The sequence below is a fragment of the Manacus candei genome, unplaced genomic scaffold (assembly GCF_025592945.1).
Source record: "Manacus candei isolate 608988 ecotype Guabito, Panama unplaced genomic scaffold, ASM2559294v1 h1tg000037l, whole genome shotgun sequence".
Lineage (NCBI taxonomy): Eukaryota > Metazoa > Chordata > Aves > Passeriformes > Pipridae > Manacus > Manacus candei.
This window is the reverse complement of record NW_026138085.1, coordinates 8,307,575-8,333,620: the sequence shown is the minus strand read 5'-3', so window position 1 is coordinate 8,333,620 and position 26,046 is coordinate 8,307,575. Positions and strand designations below refer to the sequence as shown.

Genomic DNA, 26,046 nt, shown 5'->3' with positions numbered 1-26,046 from the left:
TCATCCAGCCACAATTGCTTTACATCCTGATGCTTTGATTCGACACTCCATTTGAAGAAAACATGGAAATTCAGCATCCCTCAGATAGGATGTTGTGCATCTATTTTAAAAATATTAATCACAGCAGAAATGACGGAAAGCATCATCTTAATTGTAGCTCTGGACTGAAGAGGGTGAGAAAATAGACTGGTTTCAAGGTTAGAAGGAATCCAGTGAAGCCCAGCAGGGTAACACATCCTTCACTAGAACCAACACGACATTTCCCAACAGCGTTTCCTAAGAGCAATAAGTCATTTTTCCAGGTGTGGCGGCTCAATGACAGACACAGAAAATGCTGAGAATCACCAAGGCAGGAGACAGCAGCAGAGGAGGAGCTGCCACCCTGCTGAGTGCCTCCAAGCAGCCACCGGGAAGCGGGATGGAGCAGGTTTAATTCGCTGTCCAAGCAGGGAGCACACAGCCTGGAGGCCACTGGTTGAAGATCCCTAATTTAGATGAAATCTTCTAATGAAAAAGCAATTACTGTGCCTGAGCAGAAGTGAAACAGCCAGAGCATTTCAGAGATTTCTCAGCAGCAGGAGGTACTTTCTGAGGACAGAGAGGGCAGCAGGAGTGTGCGCAAAGCTGCTCCATGAAATGGATTTTGAAGATGAGTTGGTCTCCCCCACTGCTTGGCAGGAGCCCAGAGCAGAAGCCCATCCAGCAGTTGGATGGCAGCATTGCTTTTCACCCTTGTCACAGCCTCGTGCTGTGTCTGTGCTTCAGAGTAACAAGATGATGAGACTGAAAACACCAGAGTGGCGAAAACTTGAAGCACGCACCACCAAAACTGGGACTGCAGCTCTCACCTGGGCAGGTAACCCTTTTCCAGAGTATCCATTGGTGCTGTGCACTCATGGTGGCAGGAAAATCTTAAAACAGGCTGGGTGCAGTCTTCTGAAAGCTTGACTCAATGTATTCACACTAATCACTTCAGTAAAGCTAAACCTACGGAGGGAACTTGACGTCAACAACTCTTAAAAATAGACACTGATGTGTAGAAGAAAAAACAAAATACAAGCCCTCTCCTAATGTACACACATCTTCAGTGCCAGCAGCAGCTAGTCTGTTTCCCTGCAACACACCAGCAATTTTGGGTTTTAGTCCCTTACTTTTGTTATTTTTTTAACTGAAGTAAAAACAAAACAGAAAAATCTTCCCTCCAACTCATAACTGCTTTCTCCTGAGCAGTTCAGTTAAAAAAAAATCCCCAACCCAACTCAAAAAGCAACAAACTAGTAGGCTTAACTGTAAATTTTATGATATTCACTAGAGAAAGATTTTAGTTCCCTTAACTTTTAGAGCCTGCATTCTCATCTCAGTACTACTGCTGATCATATTGACAGACACGCTTTGATAGTCAGACCTCCCAAAGCTTTCATAACTCTGCTGAAATCTAAAATTAGACAGCCACAGTCACCAAAATACCATTCACTACCCTTTTAAAGAGACATTTAGAGAAACCTGACCGAGTATTCTATATCCTCACAGAAAAACACATTGTCCAACGTTGCACATGTGTGTAGATAATGTAATCCATAAAAAATACAATTTTCAATGACAATTAAAAAGTCTCTTCAGACAAATAAGCTACTGAGAAAGCAATTCCTACAGCCTTAAACCCCAGCAAAGGCTAAGCATTGAATTCAGTAGTTTGCAGGCACAAGAGAGAGAAAAACCACAAAGACCTTGTGGCTTAAGGGGCAGCAGTTCACAGGGGATTCAATTTAAATGCTAAAGATGCCACAGCAAAATTCAGTGTACAGATTCTCTCAATCACAGGTTCATCAATACAACAGGTAAGTCCAATATTGCCATCACACAAAAAGCACTGCAAAAATTACAGAGTTGCAGTTCTGAAGCTAATTATTTTACAGGAGACATACATGAAATCTACTGTATAATTTTGTTGTAGATATTTCTGAATTACTGTACAATTTTAAATACTAATGGCTGGCTTGCTGGGCTGTGAGTGCACACTGCCAGCTCTTGCTGAGTTTTTCATCAGCATAAAATAACATGAATGGAGTCAATAAATGGAGTTTTCATCAACATAAAATAAAAATGAAGTTTTCAACATAGCAGAGGGTAACTTTATTTATTGACTAATACTGAAAAGTGCTCAAAACACCCAGAATCCAAACCAGATCAGTCAGGAGCAGGTGAATCCTACACTGAGATGCAGCTGGGCCCTAAGGGATGGCAGGACCATGATGTAACATGGCCTTTTAAACAACAACGGGCCCAGAAAGCCCAGCACACACAAAGGGGAGTGGTGCAGGGAGAGATGCAGGACTGCAGGCACAGCCATTAAAAGCTGCTCTTTAGTGCAGGGAAACATTAGGCCCAAAGGCAGCAAATATCACAGAATGATGCATAGTTACAGCTCAGGAAGAATTTCTTCATGGAAAGGGTGGTGAGGCATTGGAAAGGGTTGCCCAGGGAGGTGGTGGAGTCACCATGCTTGGAGGTGTTCAAGGAATGACTGGATGTGGCACTCATGCTCTGGTCCAATCGACAAGGTGGTGGTTGGGCACAGGTTGGACTTGATGATCTCAGAGGTCTTTTCCAACTGAAATGATTCTGGGATTCTGTTTGATTCAATAGGGAGAAAAGAGTTTTGCTGCAATTAGGAATTTGTGTCTGGACTGGGGAGGCAAAGCATGCCATGTTTTCCCCACGCTGCTGCTGTTGCTTTGAGGTTTTTTTTTGTCTGGCAGTTTTTTTTATGCTTATCTATTTAATATTGCACCCAAAGTGGAAGAAAATGCTCTAGTCACAGCAAGAGCATTTCAGTAATTTCCCTTACTTTTCCCCAGCATTTAAGTTAAATACTCACATCCCCACTTTTCATGATCTCAAGTGCTGCACACAGTAAATGTGACAGTTGTGCCTGTACACAAAGAACCAGCCCTGCTAGGCTGCTCACTGTAAAAGCCTGCTGGGAGCCACAGGAGCTATGTTCCTTTTATCATTCAAACAGCATTAAAGGAGCTAAAACTAATATCCTGGTAACTCTGCTGCAGCAGATTAAATGTCCATCCTGAACTTTAAAAACTGCATCCCAGACAGACTGCAATTAATATTAACTACACTCAGGACAAGTCCAGCTCAACACTAACATTTGGTGCAGATCATAATAAAATACTACACACTCCAACATTTCCTGTTTGATAGCTGAGAAGTATGTAGAACTGTTCTTCATTAAATTTAAATAGACTCATTAATAAAATATGGAAAATGTGCTACTTTAAGACATCAGGAAAAAAAAGTATAAATTGGCAATAACGTTATTTCTATTTTTAAATCCATCCCACAGAGTCACCCAAGATAGATGAGAAGTGCTAAGCCCATCCCACAAGCTTATTTATTTATTTAATACTTCTTACATGCTATTTTTAACCTCTGAAGACAGCAAAAGGCATCCATTAGAAAAATTACACTGGTTAGAGCCTTCCTTTCACAGATTAGACAAGTGAGATATCTGACTGAACACAGTCTCAGAAGAGATGTGGTTTCCCCCTCCCTTTCCTATAGGATGCTGGAATAAAAAAGCAATTTTATTTTTGCAGCATCAGCTAAGCCCAAATCTCTATCTGCAAAATCTGTATCTGTCAGTCCTTACTCACTCCTCAGCCCCCTCCTCTCACTCCTCCACTTCCCTCAAGGTTTAATTTTGTAAGTAATATACGGCTTGAATGCACACACACAACAATGTTACCCTGCAGGGACAGTAAAATGTAGATGTAGGGTTTAGTTTGGGTTTTTTAAGCCTCTGTTGTACACACAGAAAATAAATGAGAAGAAACGCCACAGTCTCATGGTATTGCATCATTTTTCATCCCTTGGGAGAAGAACAAATTAGTTAAAAATCTCTCTTTTTTTTTTTTTCAATAGAGTTAAAGGAATTTAGTTGATGCTGGTTTTCCTTAGGAATCAAGATTCTTTGGAGAGTTTAGAAATCAAAGGAAATATGTCCTTTGATTCCAATCTCCAATACAAGCTTTTACACACACAAATGCCAGAGTTACGTTATCAGATTATTTATTTAGGGATAAAAAAATCTTGACTTGATTTCTACACATCATCTTCCTAAAATGGTTGCTTTCTTTGAGGAAATACAGTGTTTTCCTGCACAACTGAAGCATCACATTTTCCCTTTGCCCTGTATTTGAAGGAACAGTGCTAAGCTCCAAGGAGACACTCCGGCATTCCTGAGCAGTTTCTACCATGGTTTCTAGTGGACCAGAAGACAAAATTGCACATCCAGGAGGCATTTTGATTTTCACAGAATCATTTAGGCTGGAAAAAACCTCCAAGATCATCAAGTCCAACCTGTGACTAATTCCCACCTCGTCAACCAGCCCAGAGCACTGAGTGCCATGTCCAGTCATTCCTTGAACACGTCCAGGGATGGGGACTCCACCACCTCTCTGGGCAGCCCCTTCCAATGCCTTACAACCCTTTCCATGAAGAAATTCTTCCTGATGTCCAACCTGAACCTCCCCTGGCACAGCTTGAGGCTGTAACTTTCATCCTAACTTTTGTACAGAAGACAGACCCTGACCTGGATGTGTATTTCCTGCCTGGTCAGGTAAAGAGCTACAGAAAACAAAAAGGGTATAAAAGATGAATTTCAAAAGTGACAGTGGTCCCCTGCCATGCTCTGGGTCCCCACACAGCCCAGGGCAGGGTAGAAGGACAGACCACCCCATGCTGGGCACTGCTCAGCAGTTCCATGGATAAATCCATGGGGGTAGGTCGGGTAGGCACAGACTGGATCCTAATGCAGACACTGAAGCTGGATTTCTTCACAGCTATTTTCCCTTCTTTGCAAACTTTGCACAAAATGAGCTTTTTGTAAACAAAACCACAGAGGTTGTTGGTGTCACTCAGAACAAGGACAGTTTACTTGTTCTACCTGTCTCTAGAAAAGCTCAGTTTGCTGAGAAAAGACCTTACTGAGCCCACAAATGGAAGACTTTTACAATGCTTGATGGCTAAGAAATACTTGAATTTCTAAAAGAAGTAGCTTTCTCTGTAGTGGAAAGGTCACATTGCATGGAGGACTATGCAAAGAGTTGATGCACAAAACAAGTGTCACAAGCAGACAATTGAATAAACAGCACTTAATGCAATTTTGTGGGTACAAAAATCACTAGTAAACTCAAGATCCTGGATAAAAATTCGAATATTCTCTGTGTTTGGAATTCAGCCTCAAGCCAGGCCTGGATTGGGCAACAGAGTCTCTGATACAACTTTGATTCCTGACTTATTCCTGAAATGCTCTGAGTATTCTGCACATGGGCCTTAGGAAGCAGATTACAGCCTGCCAGCAGTAGGCAGGACCCTAAGCAAACTGCTGAAAAGCCAAATTTAAGAATTCATATACTTCCTCCCCATTAAGTATTACATGCAATAACATTAAAAGGGTAATTTCCAGGGAAGAGCATCCATCATACATTCTCAAGCTGCTCAAAGTGAAGAAATGCCCATCCTTGGAAATGTCCAAGGCCAGGCTGGATGGAGCTTTGAGCAACCTGGTCCAGTGCAAGGTGTCCCTGTCCATGGCAGGGGTGTAGGACTAGATGAACTTCAAGGTGCCTTCCAACTCAAACCAAACAAAACAATGCAGCGACTCCCTTAGGTCTGCAAATATGCAATGTCTGAGATATTAATTATTTCCATTTATCTGAACAGTGACTTATTATCAGTAACTTCAGTTATCCCTTTTTTCAGCCCCCTCTCATCTATACAATTCCCTCCAGCTCACAAGCTGCCTGAACACCCAGCTGCTCCTGGGACATTTCCAGCAATGTAGGTGTTTCAAAAGGACAAAAATCCAGCAGCGTTATCAAATTAGGAGGAGAATATTCTGATGTTTTCTAGACACAGAATAAATATAATATGCTATTAGAATACATTATTTATACAGAAAATGAAGAAGTCTCATAGGCAATTTAGGATTTCCAGATTCTGATCCATTTTATGAACTTGTGCAAGGAAAGAAACCCTTATAGAAAACACAGGAACAAAGTTGTCTTCTAGTACCAGTTCCACACGAGACAACTTGACTTTTTTCACCCTCTTTTGAAAACCACATTGGCCTATTGCAGAGAAATTATTTTTCTCTCTTCCATAGCTTGAGCCTGGGATATGTACAGACCTCTGTCAGGCCTGTCAGGGAGGAGACCTGAGATCTCCTCAGCATCGGCAAGTTCTGGAAATAATTGACAAATTCCTTTTTAAAACCATTTCCATATGTGTAACTCCCCCTGACAAAAACTCCTTCAGTATCAGTTAAACACAAACCTCCTTGAAAACAAGCAATGATCTGCAGGACCACAGTAGACCGCCCAGGAATTATGGAAAATCCAGGTTATGTTGCAGCACTGGAAGTTTCCACCTCTCAGTGACGTTTCAGAGATCCTGACTGTTCAACAGGACTGGGAAGAACAACACATTGCTACCAGTAATGTGCCACAACTACCAGTAATGTTTCACACTTTAATATGGGAAAAGACAGAGGGATCCCCAAAAACACCCCTTCCAACCTAAATACATCATCAACTGTGACTTTTAAGGAAACTGAGGTCCTAAACACCATCAATAAAACAAAAAGAAAATAAAAAGGCACTGAATAGTCAGTATCATAAAGACTAGTTACCTCAGAAAGCAAATCCCTGGATCTTCCAAATCATCCCTTTTTCCAGGAGACCCCAGTCAGCACATAAATAATGTCTTTTACACATGTCAGGAACAAGTTCATTATTTGGTGCAAGGCTCTTCATGTCCCTTCTGGAAAAGGGGACATGAAGCAGAACCTAACCAGGACTTATGCTGCTCCTCTTTAGTGTGTTCTGTTATTATGTGGTGGATGACTAATTTTTTTGTGTGGATTGCTTCTGGTGGGGTTTTATGTTTTGGGGGGGTTTTGTTTCATTTTTTTGGTTTTTTTTTTGGTTGGTTGGTTGGTGTTTTTTTGGGGGGGGTTCCTTCTGTGGGGGCTTTGGGGTGTGTGTGGATTTTTTTGTTTGTTTTTGATTTCATCCTGATTGTTTTACGTTACCAAAGCTAAAAATCCATTGAATTATTATTATTTTTTAAACAGAGAACTTGAACTGTATTTCTGTTAGGAATAAAGGGAATTATGATTCATTTCAGATAGGTGGAGTGAGGCAGAATATAGCTTGAAAAAAACCCCACCAGAATTCCAAACAATAGAGCAAAGGGGGAAAGCACCCAAAACAAGTGCTTACAGTTTATCTCACACAAGATCTAACAGCAGATTGCCAAGTTTTTGGGAAAACTTTTCATACTCTTCAGAATAGAAACTTTAAAAAACCTCAATAGTTCAAATGCCAAAGAAACCCTTAAAATCAGGAGTGGAAAAAAAAAAATCTATTTCCTTACGAAGGGAAGCTGAAAAAAAAGGTAAGAAAATTGTGCCTTCGAGCATCCAGGTGTTCCAAAAGATTGGAGAAAGTCCCAAGTGCTGCCTGTAAAGATCAGACACAAACTGCATTATTGCATGCACCAGATCATACACTCAAACTGAAGTAAATACAGAAAGGCAGATTTTCTTGGTCCTTTCACACACAAATATGATTTTGCCTTGAAACTCCGAATAGGAAGACATACATACTAAAATATTAGTATTTTAAGCTATTGTGTCCACGTCTCAACCGATTGTCAGGTTAAAAACATATTTGTCTTAACCTACTGTTACCATTCTCAGAGGCCACATCCACGTCAGCCAAACCTACCATGTGGTAGTGTTATGTTTGCACCATCAATGATTGCTTGTGCCAGTTCGTGATCATTGCTCTCGAAAGCGTGTGCAGCAGCCTTGAGGGCATCCCAAATCTCCTTGCGGCCTTCGAAAGCTGGCGCTGTGTCCCAAAACTCATCCCTCTTACTGCGCAACTGTCCGTCTGTCATGGGGTAATCGCTTTTCCATTTCGGCTTCTCTTTCTTCAAGGGCTGATTACGACCGAGAGCAACTGTGGGGGAGAAAGAGGAAGGGAAATTAATAAAAATAACAGCACGAAATTACTGAAGTGCCCTTTGGTTGTTCTGTTTAGGTTCTACAGAGTTAAAGTTTACTTCCTGGCAATCTGAACTCTTCTTGTCCACCTCCACCGAGGCATCACCTCCCTTTCCCTAAACTCAAAGTTGGTTTGACCTCTTGGAAAAATGGAGGAGCTGCATCCTGCTTGCTGATTTCATCTGGAAATCCAGGGATCCATCAAGCTTTAAAAAGTGGTTACCTCATTCACAATAAACACAAAAGCATTTGTTATTTCATTTTACCTACAGCTATTTTTATGTAATAGCCAGTTAAGAAAATCACATAGGTATAAAGTTGGTAGATTAAGACCCTCTGCTCACTTTAAATTCCAGCACTGCCAAGTCTGTTCCAAACCATTCTCTTTCATTTGTGTGAGTGAGTAAAGGATTATTTCAACTTCTGTTGAAAAGAAAAGGAAAAAGAAAAGAGTAAACTTCAGTGCACACTGGGCATAATTTCTCCCTGCAAGAGTTAAAACTCCATTTCCTTTTCCATCCCCTTCCTCCATTTCCAAGCCCCCTTTTGAGGACAGTATGGGGAGGAGAGCAGTGACAAACCACAAACACAGTTCTCACCACGGTTCAATACCACAAAGCCTTGGATACACAGTTTAAACGTCTCCAGAGGAAATGAATTGTCCTTCAACAGTTAAAACTAAATTTGAGGGTGTTTACAGTTGAAAACAAGCAGCCCCCTCCATGGCACAGGGCACAGAAACTGGGTGATGGTTACTAAATGCTCCTGAAACACAGGAAAGTTGCACAGGGCTGAAGTCAATTAAGTATCCCTGCAAGAGGATACTGGAGAATCAACTTGATGCTCTCCATGAAGAGCCACTGCTGTCCCAAGAGAGCAGAGGAACCCCAGCTGCCATCAGGTCAGGGAAGGATGAAGAGATTCTGCCTGTCATCCCACATCCACGTTACCAAGGCCAAATTATCTCTTACAGGAACAAGGCACCACAGTTGCCGTGATATCAAAGCCTGCAGAGCAAAGCTGCTGCTGATCAGGTGCTCCTGGATAGTCTGCATGGATGGGAGAGCACCAGGACAAACAAGGGTTTAAATTTAGTATTCTGTATACCACGCACATCCTTAGAGATAATAAGAAATACTTCCTGTCTCCAGACCTTCTTATTTTTCTGGGAGAAAGCTGACAATAGCTGACAAAACCCCTCATATCTGTCCTCAATCTTACTCTATCTGGTTTTCAGTGGAAGAACAGTGTAATGTCCAAATATTTTTCACAGTCCTTAATCGAGACGTAGGCTTTATCTCTACAGTTAACTACAAATCATATTTATGGCCAAGAGTGTGTGGGGGGTGAGGGACATAAAAGTCAATATATCAGAAATACTGAGTTCAGTTAGGCTGTAACATTTTGCAAACACAGTATTTAATTCAAATATTGCCTCTCCTTCCTTGATTTTTTTTTTTTTTTGGCACAGAGGCACTCAGCTGTTCTCAGAATAGCCCTCAACACCAAGCACTGGGTCTCAGGGTTGACCATCAGTGCCTGGTGTTGCAACAAGACATTCCAACTTCACACAAGCTTTAAGGAGACTAAAACTTACACATACGAGGTTCAGCCACACACCCTTAAACAATCTGACTCCATATGACCATAGAATTATCTACTTTGTAACTCAAAATGACAGACACGCTTATGAACCTGAGGTGTAAGTCACTGAAGATAGGATTTTAAAAAGAATTCCTAATGGTAAGGTGACATTGCCAACTATGCAAAGGCGTGAGCCTTCTCTGGATTAGAAAAAATCATAGTAGAATCATAGAACAGCCTAGGTTGGAAGGGACTTACCTTCAAGATCATCTCATTCCACCCCCTACCATGGGCAGGGACACCTTCCACTATCCCAGGTTGCTCCAAGCCCTGTTCAACCTGGCCTTGAACACTTCCAGGGTTAGTGCAGCCACAACTTCTCTGGGCAACCTGTGCCAGGGCCTCACCACCCTCATAGGGAATATTTTTTGTCTAATATTCAATCCAAACCTACTCTCTCTCAGTCTGAAGCCATCCCTCCTTGTCCTGTCACTCCAGGCCCTTGTCCAAAGTCTCTCTTCATCTTTCTTGCAGGCTCTCTTCAAGTACTGGAAGATCATAATTAGGTCACCCCAGAGCCTTCTCTTCTCCTGGCTGATCAATAGCAATTCTCTCAGCTTCTCCTCATAGGAGAGGTGCTCCATCCCTCAAAACAACTTGGTGGTCTCCTCTGGAGGAGATATTTGCATGGAAACAAAGTCAGATGACAATTAAAAGTAACAAATGACAATCACATGGCACACATATACTGACTCCAGCTGTTATTCTGTATCCCATGCAGAAACTAACAATAATAAACTTCTGAATCCTTTCAAGTGACCACAAACATTTATTGCTCTTTGTTTCCATGGGATTGCTTCCATGAGATTGCTTCCATCCATTTGCTTTTCAAAGAAGTGCTGACCATTTAACAGATTTCAGAACAGCAAACCCAAGTGTTTACAAAACACCAAGTTTCCTGGCAAAGCCTGGCTGTTCCCAGTCCAAGTCTCAGCTGAGCACACACAAGCTGGGAGATGATGATGGGGCAGCCTAAAACAATGGTGAAGGAGGCAGCCCTGCATGCATTAAACAGTATATTATGAAATTGCAAAAACATATGTGGGAAAACACTTGAACAAGAAATTGTTTCCTTATTAAGGCTTAGCAGTCAGAGCATGAACATTTCAGACAGACAGAACAGGACACTGTTAGAAATTTGGGTCAGTGGGCATCTTTTTTTCCATTCAACTTCAGCTAACATCTGTTTGCACGTACATTCAATGAATGTTAATTTATCCCACAGGGCCCCTTCCTTCTCCCTGAACATTAATTATGGAAGCAGGTTAAAGGCACTTCGCGCAGTCACGGCGGCGTTGCCTGTACCCAGCCCTGCCTGCCTGTTATCCAGCACCATGGAGGAAAATCCAACAGGCTATTTCTTTCCCTGCTTCCCCCTTTGCCCAAGACAGCATCCGCATTTATTGCTCTTCACTAGACAAGAATAGCAGGGGAGAGACTAAAGAGACAGAAATCTTAACAATCTCAAATAACTTCTCCCTCGAGACACGATCCTTCCTACATAGACAGCAGTGATGATAAACCCAGGGATGAATTCTATTTTTTCAAGTTGGAAAGAAAGGTGATGGAAGAAAATGCCTCTACAAATGCCTCAAAAGCCAAATTCGCTCTAACAAGCCATCCATCCCAGTACTAAGCCTTTAAACACAACTTGGCTTCATCACAAGCCAGTATTTAAGAAAGTCTTTAGCGTGTTTATTAGAAGTGCTTCAAGAATCCCCAAAAAATCTTTATGCCTCTCCTGGAGAAATATTAATCTCTATCCAAATGTGTGGATAGATAGAGCAGAAGGGATACAAGAAACTCAAGACATATAAAAAGCCCTAATGTGTAAAAAGGCCCAAATATTTCACTTTCCGCCCCATGCCTTGGTCACTACAGTAGAACATCACTACATGAATTTCTACAAAGTTTTGGACCACATCAAAGGACTTTCCCTCTTTCTGTAATAAGGCTGATAAAGAAACAAACATCAACAGTCTGAAACACTTTCTCAAGTATTTACAGTGTCAGTTTTCTATCCCTCACTTTGGAAGCAAACTAGAGCTCAAAAGAAAACATAGGCTTCATTTAAGACCATACACATCAGAGGCACAACCAGCTTGCAAGATCTGGAAGAGAAAGTAACATCCACATTAATTTTTCATCTTACACCACTTCAACATAAGTAAGAAATTATTAATATGCTGCTTGAAAACAGGAATTGTTTTATAAATGCCAAGAAGGCACGTTCCCTCAGAGGCAATACTGAAATTCGTCGTCTCAATGGATGGCAGTGGTTGATATTTTTGGCAAGAGATTTATTTAGAAGGGAATATGAAAACCGTTAAGAGTCTACTTTTTAAAAAGATCAGCACATTAGTGACAGTCCAAAATAAGTTAGGTTGTTCTTGCTTCAATTGCTCACAAGTGGTGTAGTGCATTCCAAAGAGGGGTAAGAAGTTCACAGAATCCAACACCTCCAAGATCATAGAGTCTAACCTTTGACTGAACCCCACCTTGTTAACTAGACATTGGGACAGGGAGGTGGTGAAATCACCATCCCTGGAGGCATTTAAGAAACAACTGGGCATGGCACTCAGTGCTTTGGTCTGACCACCATCTCTGTGGGCAGTTCCAATGTCTAGCTAACAAGGTGGGGATCAGTCAAAGACTGGACTCGATCCTGGAGGTCTTCTCCAACCTAAATGATTCTGTGAACCTGTTTAATACCTCAAACTAACCTAAGAACAGTAGCAGACAAGCCACAGGCTGTTTCTGTCCTATCTATAGGATTTAGCAGCATATAATGTTTTTACTACACAGGTAGAGTACCACCCCAGGATCCTCGACATAGCTACTACTGTTTGCCCCACTAAGCTCCTAGTAAACTACAAAGTCTTTTTTTTCAGAAGGAAAGACATATTTCTCCAGTCCTTGCAGACTGTTCTATAACCTGATTGGTGAAGATTTATTTCCCTTCTCTACAGCTTCCCATCAAAGCAATGGAATCAGTAAGGTTATCTATGCTTCTTTTGAGTGAGCTTATGCAAATAAATCTGGATATTTAAATCAGTTTCTTAACAGAATGTCAAAAAATGTCTACGTAGAACTACTTCTTTAACAGCTGGTGTGTTTGTTATGTCGCTCTCACTGTGGATCACAGTACTGTCACCTCCTCCAGAGCGGGCCAGATGAGCAGGAGCAGCTGGTAACACAAGAGTCTCATACTAAAAGCCAATATCCAGCTAAAGCTTTCATAATTCCTAGCTTATATACCCATGAACTATAGCACTCGATAATCAAATTGGATAACATTTCTGCCTCAAAGGGCTTTCTGTCAAATCAAATACCACAAATGCAACAAGCTGAATGAGCCATCAGACAGTTTAGAGCCTCTGGAGAAGGGCAGGTGGACCTTTGCTTCAAGTGCAAACCAGATCTTCCTCCTTCCCCGTTATGGATCAGACAGGTAACCCTGTAAGACACCCCACAAGATGTGTTCCCCTGATAAAGCCCAGAGTTATCTCTAACAACTGAGCTAAAACCTGAAGCATTTGGGGAAACATCCCCTTTGCTGTCAGTCAGTCTTACATGAGCTTTTCCCTCCCACCCCATTTCTTGGAGCATCTTTCACCTATTTCTAAAAATAGCATTAGGAATAAAATTTGGCATGTTAAATCCACGCAAGTGCTCCACAGTGAATTTCTTCCTTTTCCCTCAAAACAGAAGCATATGTTGCTTGTACCATTAGTCTTTTACTGCTCTTGTAAGTCGGGGGAAACTGTCCCAGTTTGGTCAAAGCATCTGTTGGAAAAGTTTCCGTGCACACAGAACCCACCCAGGGCATGGAGACCCTGGCAGTGCAGTCCCCAGAAGGAGACATCTGGACTGGACTGGAGGCCCAAAGCTGTTGATCTCCAGGTATCCACCTCTGACTGTGTGCCTGTGCTTCCACACAGATGTGTGGGAAGACAGACACACAATCAGAAACAAGCACTGGACCAGCACAGAGAGACCCTCAACCAGCAGAGCATGAGCTATGAGCAGATAGAGGCAAGTATTCAAAGATCAAAATGTTGAAATTATATCAGCATTAGGAAAATCTGGCAATATATGATAATACTTTCTTTTTTAATTTCATTTTGATTAAGAAAATACCTAAGAGATAAAGACAACTGTTTAAGTGTGGAGAGATGATGAAGATTTGGAATGAACTGTGAGGAAAGGAGCAGGAGTGCCCAACAGAAGTGCTAAGGAAGGATAAAAAAATCACCACAACAGTCTATCTGAATGTTCAGAAACTGTTCTCAGTGGAAATGTTGGGATTTGAGGATGGTCAGGCTTCATGGGAGGAGGACAGAAACAATAAGCCAGCAAAGAAAGAACACTGACCAAGGCCTGCAGAGGCTGAGGCCAGTGAGGAGAACATGGCACACATGCCCTATTTGGTTTGTTAAACTGTAAACACTCACAGCTTCAACAGGGAAAGCAAAATCCTCCCAGGGAGACACAGTCAGAGAAACAGAGAAACAGTGATGGGTAATGACTTGAAGCCAGTCAAGAGAAACAAACTAAATGTTTTACACATTGAACTAATAATCAAAAATATTTTCTTTACACGATTGCTTCCCTGTTGAGGATCAGTTGCTAACAAAGTACTTTTCTAAGACAAATTAAATGCAAGTAACAGTTCACTACCCATAAAGTTTCTTTTAGTAATAGTCCCAAGGGCTTCCCTCCCCACAATCAGTGAGTAGTATTCTACTTAAATCAAATGAGTTGCATTTCAGATCTATTTGGTTCCAATTTCCTCATAAGGTATCTTGTAATTTGGTATCAATATCTAGACACAGTTCATCCTAACATTTTCTTTGCATCATTCTCTAGTGTAATCCTTCCAGCAGCTGAATTACAATAGTGCTTGGAAGAGTCAGTACAAAGGAGAGGTGCAGAAAACCAAGGAAACCAGGGAGGGGGCAAGGGAAAATGTATTGCATCTAAGCAGCAAACAATTTGAATTACATTAAGTAGCATAGGCTTACACAATTTAAATTACATTAAGTAGCACAGGCTTACCCAACAACAGGAAAATGGCAGAATCTTTTCTCTTATTGCTAGTTTTCAGCATTTTTATTTCTTAAGGTGGTTATGTTTTTTCAAGACAATATTTTGGAAAGGAAGTGACACTGGACAGTGTTAAAGATTTACAAATGAAATAATTCACTGGACAATTAGGTTTTCCTAATGAGAAAATAAAGGAGCACCCAGATTTTATATATACAAAAGCAATACCTATTACTGCAGTGCTGAGAGCCTTCAGAGCAGTGTAACATTTCTAGAGCCCCTGTGTGAGCTCTCCAAATGCTGTGTGTAGATAGACAGACAGATATAAAGACAACGCTTGAAACTAAGACAAGTTTTAATTTCCTTCATGAAAGGAAAAAGGGTAAAATGAACACTACAAGAAAAACTACATCTCCTGATAGAAATTCAAGTTATATCTTTAAGCAGTTGCATAATAAAACACCAGGCTACGGACTCAAAGCCACGTTATAAAGGTTGATCACCATCACTTAAAGTCAAGCCTGTGCTCCCACGTGAGCCACCTGCCAGACATGCCATGTGCTGGTGTTAAATGATGTATGTGGTCCCTCTGGGGTCCAAAGGAGGGGGTCATCAATCACTTGTGCCACCCCGGTGTTCAAAGCCAACCAGGCAAAGAGCGCTGTGTCTCAAAGCAGGAGCAGGGAATGCACCTTCCCTGTTTCTCCAGTCTGTCCTCAACTCTTACCCAACACCTTCCTCCAAAATGATTTAATTGAATAGAAGAAACTGTAGCAAGTAAAATGCAAGTTACTCTGGTAATTCCAGGCAGCTCTGAACAAGTCGTACAGGCACGACACTTCCCTGCCTCTCTGCCTACATGAAGCACTAAATCTTCACCAACTCAATCCAGAGGCTTCACAGCGTGAGATATAAAACACATGAGATGATGTATGAATAAGGGTGTATGAATGTGCTGGACAAAGAGAAAAATTGTCTCTAATTACCAGCTATGACACCGTATTTTCCATTTCTCCCATCATTTTCAACAGCAACTGCAGAAGAAATCAAGAGAGCTTGGTATTTCCAGGCAGCTCATCACTCATCGCCCCTCACTTTTCAAAGAAGCCAGAAGTGTTGCAGCAAGAAATAAAAGCTTCAGCTTTTGAAATCTTCTCCCCCGATGGTATTCCAGATCCAAACATCCCACACCTCATCCCAACACATGCAGGATCTGTTCAGATGACCAACAGTCTGCTTTGCACTGGGATATGCTGTAACAACACAGGTCGCCTCCCACAGAAATTGAAACCAGGTCAGTGTATTTTGTCTAATGTGAGGTGCATTCACAGCCCAGAGCCAGCTGGCAAGAGGTGAACTTCAGCCTCCAGTCTGTTTGTGAAGGTTTTATGAGGACAATTCCTCTGCAAGAGCAGGACAGCAAAGCACTGGTTACAAACACTTGGGGTAAGCGGTGGTGGATAGAGCAATAATGCAAACAAAGCCCCTGTGAAGTTGCATGCTGTTATTTGCCTCAACACTCCAAAGAGTACTTTTCAAAGAAAAATTTTTGCATTGGTCTCCCACCAAAAGCTCAGCACTACTTCCCAGACTTGATTCTAAGGTTTTATTATAGAAAAAGCCAGAGAGGGACTTTCCATCAGGAACTGTTAAGTGTCAGGACCAGGTATAATAGGTTCAAACTAAAAGAGGAGACACTGAGGTTGGATATACAGAAAAAATTATTGTGAGGGTGGAGAGGCCCTGGCTTGGGTTGCCCAGAGAAGCTGTGGCTGCCCCATCCCTGGAAATGTTCAAGGCCAGGCTGGACAGGGCTTGGAGCAACCTGGGATAGTGCAAAGTGTCCCTGCCTGTGGCAGGGGGTGGAACGAGATGAGCTTTAAGGTTCCTTCCAACCCAAACCATTCTATGATTAACAGTTTACAAAAGCTCTGTGGTTGCTCCTGAGCCCTGCCTGCCCACTCAGCTTCCTGCTGGAAGCACAGGCAGAGGAGTTCTCGATCATCTCAGTTAAGGTTCTGATACAACATCTCTTCTCTGGACAGAGAAAAATGCCTGAGCATCAGACACCTTTGTGGAGTCACCACATCCTACTGCCTTGGTCAAGGGGTGATCAGAGATGAAGAAAGAACACTGCCAGGCAGGGCAAAGGACAGATGATGCCCATCTGTCTCTATTATATCCCATCATAGGAATCCTAGAGCCACAAATTCTCCTTCCACACAGTAGGAAAAACAGCAGTAGCTGTTTGGTTGCTCAGTGTCAGCTTCAGCCTCACAGGGAAGTTCCAGCAGTACTGTGGTGAAATAGCTTTGAGGGACAGACATTATCAACACAATTACATGTCAGCACTGCTTACGCTGGAATTTAAACTGTTCCTGTCTTTGGCAGATGAATGTTTTCAGCTGGATACAGAACAGGATGAAGATTTACCCATTCCCAAATCACAGTGTGCAAGCACCAAGACCTTTAATCTGTTATCATCTACAGTGCACAACTAGACTATCTTTTTTAAAACCTATGACAAGAACCATTAAGGAAGCTGTCAGCAACATGAAAAATACTCTAGTTGAGATAGGCTGCATAAAGTACATGCTTCTTTTGACTTCTGCAAAGCATAGCTTAAGCTAAAACTCAATTGTAGCTGAGGGCTTGGCACCAAGGCAGCATCTCACATGCAAAACAAATGCACTATAGAGCACAGCAGAGCTGTAAGAATGCAGTAAAAAGCTGCACAGACATTACCTAAAAGAAAAAAAAAACAAAACACCCCAGTGACTTCTGTATCTCATGATGAGGAAGAATGTAACTCAGCAACTTCACTTTTAAAGTACTAAAACCCTTTTGTACCTTCCCCTTGATTCAGTTAACAGGGAAACTTTAGACACATCAGATAAAAGTGTAAAAGGTGAGTTCCTCTGGCTGGACAACCTTGTGCCAGTGCATTGCCGTGATGTGGGCACCTGCCTGCTGCTCTGTGAGAGTTTACTGGAGGCTGACATCACAGAAACACAGAATGATTTAGGCTGGAAAAGAGCTCCAAGACCATGGAGTCCAACCTCTGACTGATCATCACCTTGTCAACAAGACCAGAGCACTGAGTGTCCAGTTGTTTCTTCAACACCTTCAGGGAAAAGGAACAGCATCAAAGAACTTAAAATTGCAAGTGCTTCCCTACACACTGACAGCTGAGTTCTGCATGCTTTGAGCAAGGCCCAAATTAGGGTCTGGCTCAGCAGGGTTTAAAACAAAGCTTTGCTTTTATGCTGGCCTAAGCCATGGGAGCAGTGTGGGCAGTGCTGGCCTCTGTCAAGCAGCCACAGCCCGACCACACAAGGCCACCACAAATCCTCCGAGTTGGTGACAGACAGGGACATCTGCTGTACATCTGGGCTGTGTTTAACACACCATGAGTATTTCCAACACTAGCAAAATTTTCATGGGGAAAAAACCCCAATCGAACAAACAGTGAAAGGCAGCCCTATCTTTTGCGCTGCCAGAATTACATAAAATATTAGACTGACAATTATTTTAAATAATGCAGCCCACTCCACCCTGATGAGGTGTGACCACGCTGAAAGCCAGCAGGCACACCCCGAGCAGGTCCATGTTCATTGTGTGTACACATGATGCTGAACCTTCTGAAGACCTTCTGGATGATGCCACCAGGGGATTTACTTTATTACGACAAGTAAACCCAGATTTCATAAGAATCATACAATGGTTTGGGTTGGAAAGGGACCTTAAAGATCATCTTGTTCCAACCCCCCTGCCCTGGGCAGAGACACCTTCCACTAAACCAGGTTGCTCCAAGCCCTGTCCAACCTGTTCTTTTAACACTTCCAGGGATGGGGCAGCTACAACTTCTCTGGGCAACTTATGCCAGGGCCTCACCACCCTCACAAGGAAGAATTTCTTCCTAATATCCAATCTAGCCCTACTCTCAGTTTGAAGCCATTACCCCTTCTATCACTACATCCTCTTGTAAAACATCCCTCTCCATCTTAGGTTTTCCCCTAAAGTAAAATTGCTTCGGAGGAGCTGCAGAAGTCAGCACAATTCTCAGATCCCATCTCAGCACAGTGTTAATTTGCATCAGGCTTGGTTGAATTAAACCCTTCCACAAAATTCTGAAACTCAGCAAGGTCTGTGTAATACAAGGTGTAATGCATGAGGCAGATGGCCAGTTTCAGGTTCCCAAGGACTACTTGGGTGAACATGGCACTGCTGGCCATGTCACTTCTGCCAAGCACAGCAGTCACAAATTCCAGAAGGGAACGAATAAAAAAAGCCTCCAAGTTGGTAACTGGTTTTGCAATGACCAATAATTAAATTAGCTTAGTTAAAGGATCTAACACCACGTCTTGAATTTATTCCAGTGTCACAGTTATTGGCAGGGATAAAGTTTCACATTAGCCAATTAACTAAATGCACTATTACTGTATCTCAGCTGCTTAAGCTCATCAGTTAATTAAGAGCTCAGTATAAGCTGAAAATAGGACTCTTATCTGACACACATACCAAACATACACTATATTAACAACTTAATTTTACAGTTCCATATTACATTCCTCAGGTGCCATTTGGAAAACTGAAAGGCAATTGCTTGCTTTAAAGAACAGGTGAAAAACACATAAGCAAACATTTACAGATTTAATCTAAGAAATTGTATTTCTTAGAATGATACTTGCTGTTTTATTAAGTTCTATTTTACAAGGTAGTTTCTCATGATAAAGTTAGCATTTCACACTCATTACAAATCAATCTTTGGATGTTTTCAACTTGGTTCCTATTTAAGAAGTGTTTTATAGAACCAGAGAACAGATTGGGTAGGAAGGGACCTTTAAAGGTCATCTAGTCCAATCCCCCTGCACCTACCACTCATCTTCCCAAGGATTATATGCCCTTGGCATTTCTGAGGAGTGGGTCTGACAGTGCTGGGTCTGAACAAGGCAGATCTGTGAGCACAGAGCTGTGCCAGACACCTACAGACAGATGTGCAACGGTGGGATAACACATCCTTGATGTTCCTCAGATGTCAAGCTGCTTTCTGCAAAGTAATCTCTCAACCAGCCCTTAACAGTAGGTGGTGATGTCTTTAACAGCTGTCAAGTCAGCCTGTCACACAGAGCACCAGCACACCAGTGATTCAGTAGCAGAAAATCCAATATCCCACTTGTTGAAGTTTATCCTTTCAGGTCACACAGCACACATCATGACACCATGGCTTAAGACACCAAGGCTACTTAAGACTGCCCCAGAATATGGACTTCTACCACCAAGCCCATCTTTTTGGAGTATCAGTCCTTCCTGGTACGTTTACAGTCACAAGATTAAAAAAAACTCAAACATTCAAGGCCTTGCAAGAGTGAGACTTTATTGTCCATGTCAGGTTGATTTAAAAAAAAAATAAAAATCAACACATTATGGTCTAGTTGACAAGGTGGTGATCAGTCAAATGTTGGACTCAATCTTGGAGGTCTTTTCCAATCTAAATGATTCTATGATTAGTAAAAAGCAATTTGTCCTGACATTAACAAATCAGTATGACCACAGAAACTAAACGATCACATCACTGAGCCTCCAAACAGTGAGGCACCAAAAGAATTAGGAAAGTTCCATTTTAATGTTCATCCACTTGACTGTGCCCACTGCAATAGAGCAGGGCAGAAGTCTGACAGATTGGTGGCTTAACGCCCCAGCGAAACCCAAAAACATTCATTTACTTCTCTTTTATAGTCAATACTTTCTGGATCCATAATCTAGTTAATAAGCTTGAAAATTTATTCATGGAACTACATATGTTTCCAGTCTAAGCAAACTCCAGCCTCGAGTGCAAGAGCATGTCATCTAAAACAAGTGGGGGAAAAAAAAAAAACAGCAAAGGAAAAATCTTGATGCAAGTTAGATTTTAAAATAAGGAATTTTGAAACTAAACTCCTATCTGTACATCTGGAAAGTTATCCCCCAAGAAACACCAGCACCCAAGACTGGATAAAGCCTGGCAGCTGGAAGATCCACAAGTGGTTGTAGCTGCCTTTTCAAAAACACTTATGACCTACCTCTTAGCCATAGGGAACTCCTACCTTTCAAGTACACATTTTGTTAGGAAATCATATTTATCCCAGATTTAGAGACAAGTAATAATACGTAAGGACATTAGTGGATTGCTCAGATAATTAGAAAAACATCCTCCATCTCCCTAAGCTGAGATGAAAAATGTGCAAATCTTTGTTGCAACTTGTATGTCTCATACATCCAGAGGAAAGAAAGAAACCTCTCCTGTAAATGGGAGCACTTGAACAAAGCAGCCTTAAAACTGCTTAAAACATCCTTTCAAGGCCTTTTTATCCCCCTATGGATGTATTCAGGGAAAAAAATAGACCTATTACAGCCTATGGTCAAGGATTATTGATGTAATTGTAGAATGGTTTGGGCTGGAAGGGACCTTGAAGATCATCCAGTTCCAACCCCATGGACAGGGACACCTTGCACTAGACAAGGTTGCACAGAGTTCCATCCAACCTGTCCTTAAACACTTCCAGGGATGGGACATCCACTTCTCTGGTCTGTGTGAGTGAATCCAACTCTACGAATTTAAAGGTGCACAAATTAGGAGTATAATCAAAGCAACCTCCCCTGAGCAACACCAGACACAGACATCAGCTCCTGCTGTGAACCTCCTTCTTGAGGAGCCTGTGGCTCTCTCTGAGACAGAAGGACCTTGGAGTAGAGACAGGAAACTGCCCTCTTCATTTAAATTGCTCAAATGAAGACAGATTAAAGTAGCCAGAGCCTTTCCACCTTTAGCAAATTAATCTGATCTCTTTCAAAATTCCCTGAGCACATAAGGCTTTAGCTCTATTAATGGCCTGGGTGATGCTTGTTCAGTGTTTCCAGCAGACACAGCAGCACATCCCTTAAGTAACTTCTCTTCCTTTCAAACGAAGGGAGCACTACGGAACATAATTTGATTGAAAACGCATTTAATTCTCAACAACTCAGGGCAAGCTAAAAACTGGCAGCACAATGATTATGTTGGCAACGCTCTCGGCTGTTACGTATCCACTAACAGCTGAAGTAGGTCTTGGCCACGGGCTATGCTTGTCTTTTCTAAAAAGGTGCTCACAGTAATGCTCGAAGGAGCTTATTTTTCCAGTGTCATCTACTCACAAGCAAAAGTAGTACTGTTTGTCAGGACAGATGTACTTTTCCTACTTTTCCCCCAACACTGTAGACAGGAGCAATATAATAGCAGATTAGAGTAAGGGTATGATGATTCCAGACTTGAGAGTTTCTGCAAGAAAAGTCTTTGATTCTGAGTTAAGGCAGAACTCTCCACTATTAGACAGACCCTCTTCTCACTCCTCCTCGGGAAAATAAGCTTAGTTTCAAATTTAAGGATGAGAACTTGAACTGGTAATGAGGGAAAATGCATTAGTGAAGAGAGTCTTATTTCAGCCTTTTGAAAACAAGAGCCTGTTGGTCCCATGGTTTTTCAGTGCAGGTATAATTATTTTTCAGTGAAGGGACCCCTCAAAGCATTGAGTAAAAAAAAAAAAATCCCACCCTAACCAGTTGATTGCTGGCTATAGAAGTTAGAATAATTCACAAAAATGGCTGGATGCAAATACATTGCAAATTCACTAATTACTATGCTCTAATGAGCAAACTATGCCCATGAAGTGCTGACTCTGCAGCTCTGATCAAGGGCATCTCAAACCCCAGACCCAGCAAAAGTGGTGGCACATTTCAGACCTGTCTAAAAGCTAAGGATGAACATGAGAAAAATGCACTATGAAATGTTCACACCTGAGTACTGTTCACACCAGCTCCCCCAGCTGAAAAGAGTCCAGTCATAGGGGCTCATTATTTAGCATCAAAAGTGTCTATAACACATAATAATCTGTGCTGAAATATCTTGATGGAAAAATGTTTTGTGAGAAAAAGGGTTCCTTATTTACCAACCTTCAACTTAGACAAGTAAAAGACGGAAAGTTTCAAAATACAAGAGAAGAAATTACACAGATACCTCAACCTGAATTGCATGGCAAGAGTTCCTTCAGCTGGAAAAAAATCACCCGACTAATTTATAATAATGCAATGAGACATGTGAAAGAAGGAAGGGTGAGTGCACTGAGCAGACAGAAGTTCACTTTATCAATGGAAGATGAATTCAGCTTGGAAATTTGGCAGGCAGAGCAATCAGATAGCGAGAGCATACTTGAGTAGGCAAACCTGGAAAGAGTTTCAAGACAAGATTAGATCAGTTGGTAGAATTTCTAAGACAGAATATTCTGTTTGACATTGCACTGAAGTAGGAGATACAGAAGCTTTTGCTGTCTTGGACTTTGCACAACCTTATTTTAAGCTGAATTGTCACTACTTAATAGCATAGGTTTTTAACAGGCTTGATTATCAGACAGCCATACTCTGGACATATCTTGCCAAAAAATGGCAAAGTAGGACACTGGCAGGAACCAAAATTCTTCCTCCCCCACTCCCAAATATCTATAATATTTTGCTAACTAATGTGAGCTCAATGTAAATGATTAACTCTTGGTAATAAGTTTCCCACCACAATAAGATAAAATGCTAATGATGTTCCTTTCATAGTCCTGTGGCACAATGTTTTCCCTGAATATAATTATCAGGAAAAGTACAATTGGAGTAAAAAAAAATTGCAGTTGCATTCCTAAGATAAAACACCTGTGTTCTTTGGCATGGATAAAGCAGAAAGAATTAATTCCATAAGTGAACAGTTCTACAGAACACAAAAGTAACACTTGTTGATTTTTCAAAGCAGTATTGTGAAAAGCTGTAAGCACCAATTTAAATATGTTTACTTATAAATTCTTGAGAAAAAGTTGCTCCCTGAGAACTCGTTGGGGCCAGTGTCGTTCCTTTGGTTCAGTTTATTGGGTGCCCATGAGCCAACACCACAGAGACCCAGACCATGACTCATACCTAGGCAGAGCACGATTCCAGCCCAAAGCCCAAAGAAACATGTTTTAAAGAGGAGACCAACAGGACAGAATCTATGAGAGACACACAGGGTGAAAACTCGGAGTTTTCCTTTAACTCTAAAAAGCACATTTTTATAGCATTTCTCTCCATAAGAAACAAAAGGTAGACAAGTTTTTGGAACCTGTATCTAGACACATGGCATTATTTACATCATGATCTCTCCAAGGTGGTGGTGGTCCAGGCACTTCTAACACAGTTGAGAAGAACCTGGTATGTTTTCTAAAGGTTCATGCCTTTTGGAAGAAAAAAGGATACCCCAAATACAGTTAAAAGCGTTTTTAGAGGTTTACAGGAAAATAGTGTTTCCATACACTGGATTGGTTTATCTCATTTTGAGACAAATTGCACTGGTTTAGAAAATGTCTATCATGAGCCAGAGTTCAAGACCTAGAAGATTATTTACACCTAGAGGACTCTCATTCTGGTATTGCCTTGCAATACCAATCCACAACATCCACGCTCGCTTGTTTTGACAATGCTGCTGCTCCTTTTTTCTCCCAGAGGAGAGACTAAAATCATGTATTCCCTCTTGTTCCATTCTGAAGGAATTTCAGATAAAGCCAAAACCCGTGCCTGTAGTATTTTTGGAGCTATTTTAGTGCGGTAATATCAGCACAGCAGCTGAAGTGTCCTGGATACACACAAGGAACGTGCTTGTTTGGGATGCGTTAAGGCAGCGCTGGGATGTTGCAGTAACATCCGTGAGGCCATCCAATATGTGCCTGATTGAAAGCATGTGATGCTAATAAAGCAGTGAGATTTCAATACTCATGTGGTTTTCTGTTGCAATCCAAGCTTTTTTGGCACCAGAACTAGTTTTAGATTTGGATAAACATACAATGGAGATCTAAAGATGTGAAAAGCCAACACACAAATGAGTAAGAGAACTTATCTCAAATGAGCATTTAAACCTGTCTTAGAATAATATCCAATATTGATCAGCACTTTACAGAAGATATTTTTGTTCTCTAAATGCTTGCATTTATAGCAACCCATGTTCTTTTAAAGTACTTCTGTAGGCACACAGCAAAAAAAAATTTTACAAAAAAAAAAAAAAAAAAAAATCAGTCTGTTGTGTATTTTACCAAGCCAAGTTATCAACATGCAATTCATGAGTGAAATCCAACTCTTAAAAAAAAAATAAAGTTTAAATAGCTATGTGACAGCTTTTCTCTTCTTCACCCTTCCAAGTGTTAAACCTCAGTTGGGACCTGTGATTTACCAACCGTTTAATGAGCAGGTTTGCTCATTACATGCGCTGGAAGTACGAAAATGCACAGGCAAAGGAAGAGATCCGCTCACCCTCAGCCATCAGGGCATTGGCATCATGTCCCAAACAGGCAACCAGACCAAATCTGGGAACAGTGAAGGATGCTGCTACTTGGAGGTGTGAAGCACTGGAGTGCTAAGCTTCAGCTGAACGTATGTTTAACTACTGCTGCCACCAAATATAGGCTCCTTGTGAATACATCCAGCAGGAGCCAGGGAAATTGTTCATCCAACCTTCAGATAACGTTTATGGTTTCCAAACTATTTCACACGTATGCTACACTTTGCTTCCCATTAACACTTCCAAACTGCTTATTGCCCATGTCTTCTCACCCTTGCTTCAGTGCCTGTGTTAACAAGCTTGGAGCAGCCAGAGCCTGTGATGAGTAGAAATGGGACTTGTACCTGCACCAAAAAAAGCATCTAAAACATGTTTCCGTGTTCACAGACTTTGAGTGTCCCCTTCCCACTTTGAGCATGGTCCTTCTCATCCCCTCTGAAGAACAGGGATGCAGTGTAATGACTCAGAGAGCTTCAGAACCATTTGGCAGGCAGAGCATAACTGAAAACTAAACATTCTGCATTAAAGACGCTATTTTGACATACACAGCTTCTATGTGATGAAGAAAATGCATCCAAAACCACCCTAAAGGCATGAAGTTGTCCAGCATATATGACACAGGCAATGCTTTGCTATAGCTTTTCCAAGAAACACTTTGTGCAATACGTGTGAGTTGGCAATTTTTACTTCCATCATTTACCTTTTCTCCAGCCAGCCATTATCCTGTGATTGCTGATGCTCTGCAACAGGCTCAGGTGCTCCTGCAGCAGCATGTGGCCAAAAAACAATTGGTAGGAGAAAGTGGCATTCACCAGCTGCAGCTTCTATCTGCTATTTTGCAGGTACTCTTTTACAAAAAGACTGTATTTACCCATACAGGCAAGAAATCACAGGAGATGAGAGTTCTGTGGCA

At 41.6% G+C, this 26,046-nt stretch overlaps 1 protein-coding gene and 1 long non-coding RNA gene across 11 annotated transcripts in view; one reads left to right on the top strand and one right to left on the bottom strand.

The window, feature by feature from the left end:
- LOC127473698 (uncharacterized) overlaps positions 1-26,046 on the top strand; it is a 901,041-nt gene that overhangs the window by 744,647 nt on the left and 130,348 nt on the right. The gene's annotated exons all lie outside the window — the stretch shown is intronic.
- UBTD2 (ubiquitin domain containing 2) overlaps positions 1-26,046 on the bottom strand; it is a 51,593-nt gene that overhangs the window by 16,459 nt on the left and 9,088 nt on the right. For 2 of the 5 annotated variants that reach the window (XM_051793623.1, XM_051793619.1), the window contains exon 2: positions 7,806-8,042. In XM_051793623.1, coding sequence (XP_051649583.1) covers positions 7,806-8,042 — 237 coding nt within the window. Of the gene's footprint in view, positions 1-7,805; positions 8,043-8,430; positions 8,510-17,626; positions 17,785-26,046 lie in introns of those variants that run through there. The other 3 variants (XM_051793622.1, XM_051793621.1, XM_051793620.1) reach the window with 3 other exon arrangements.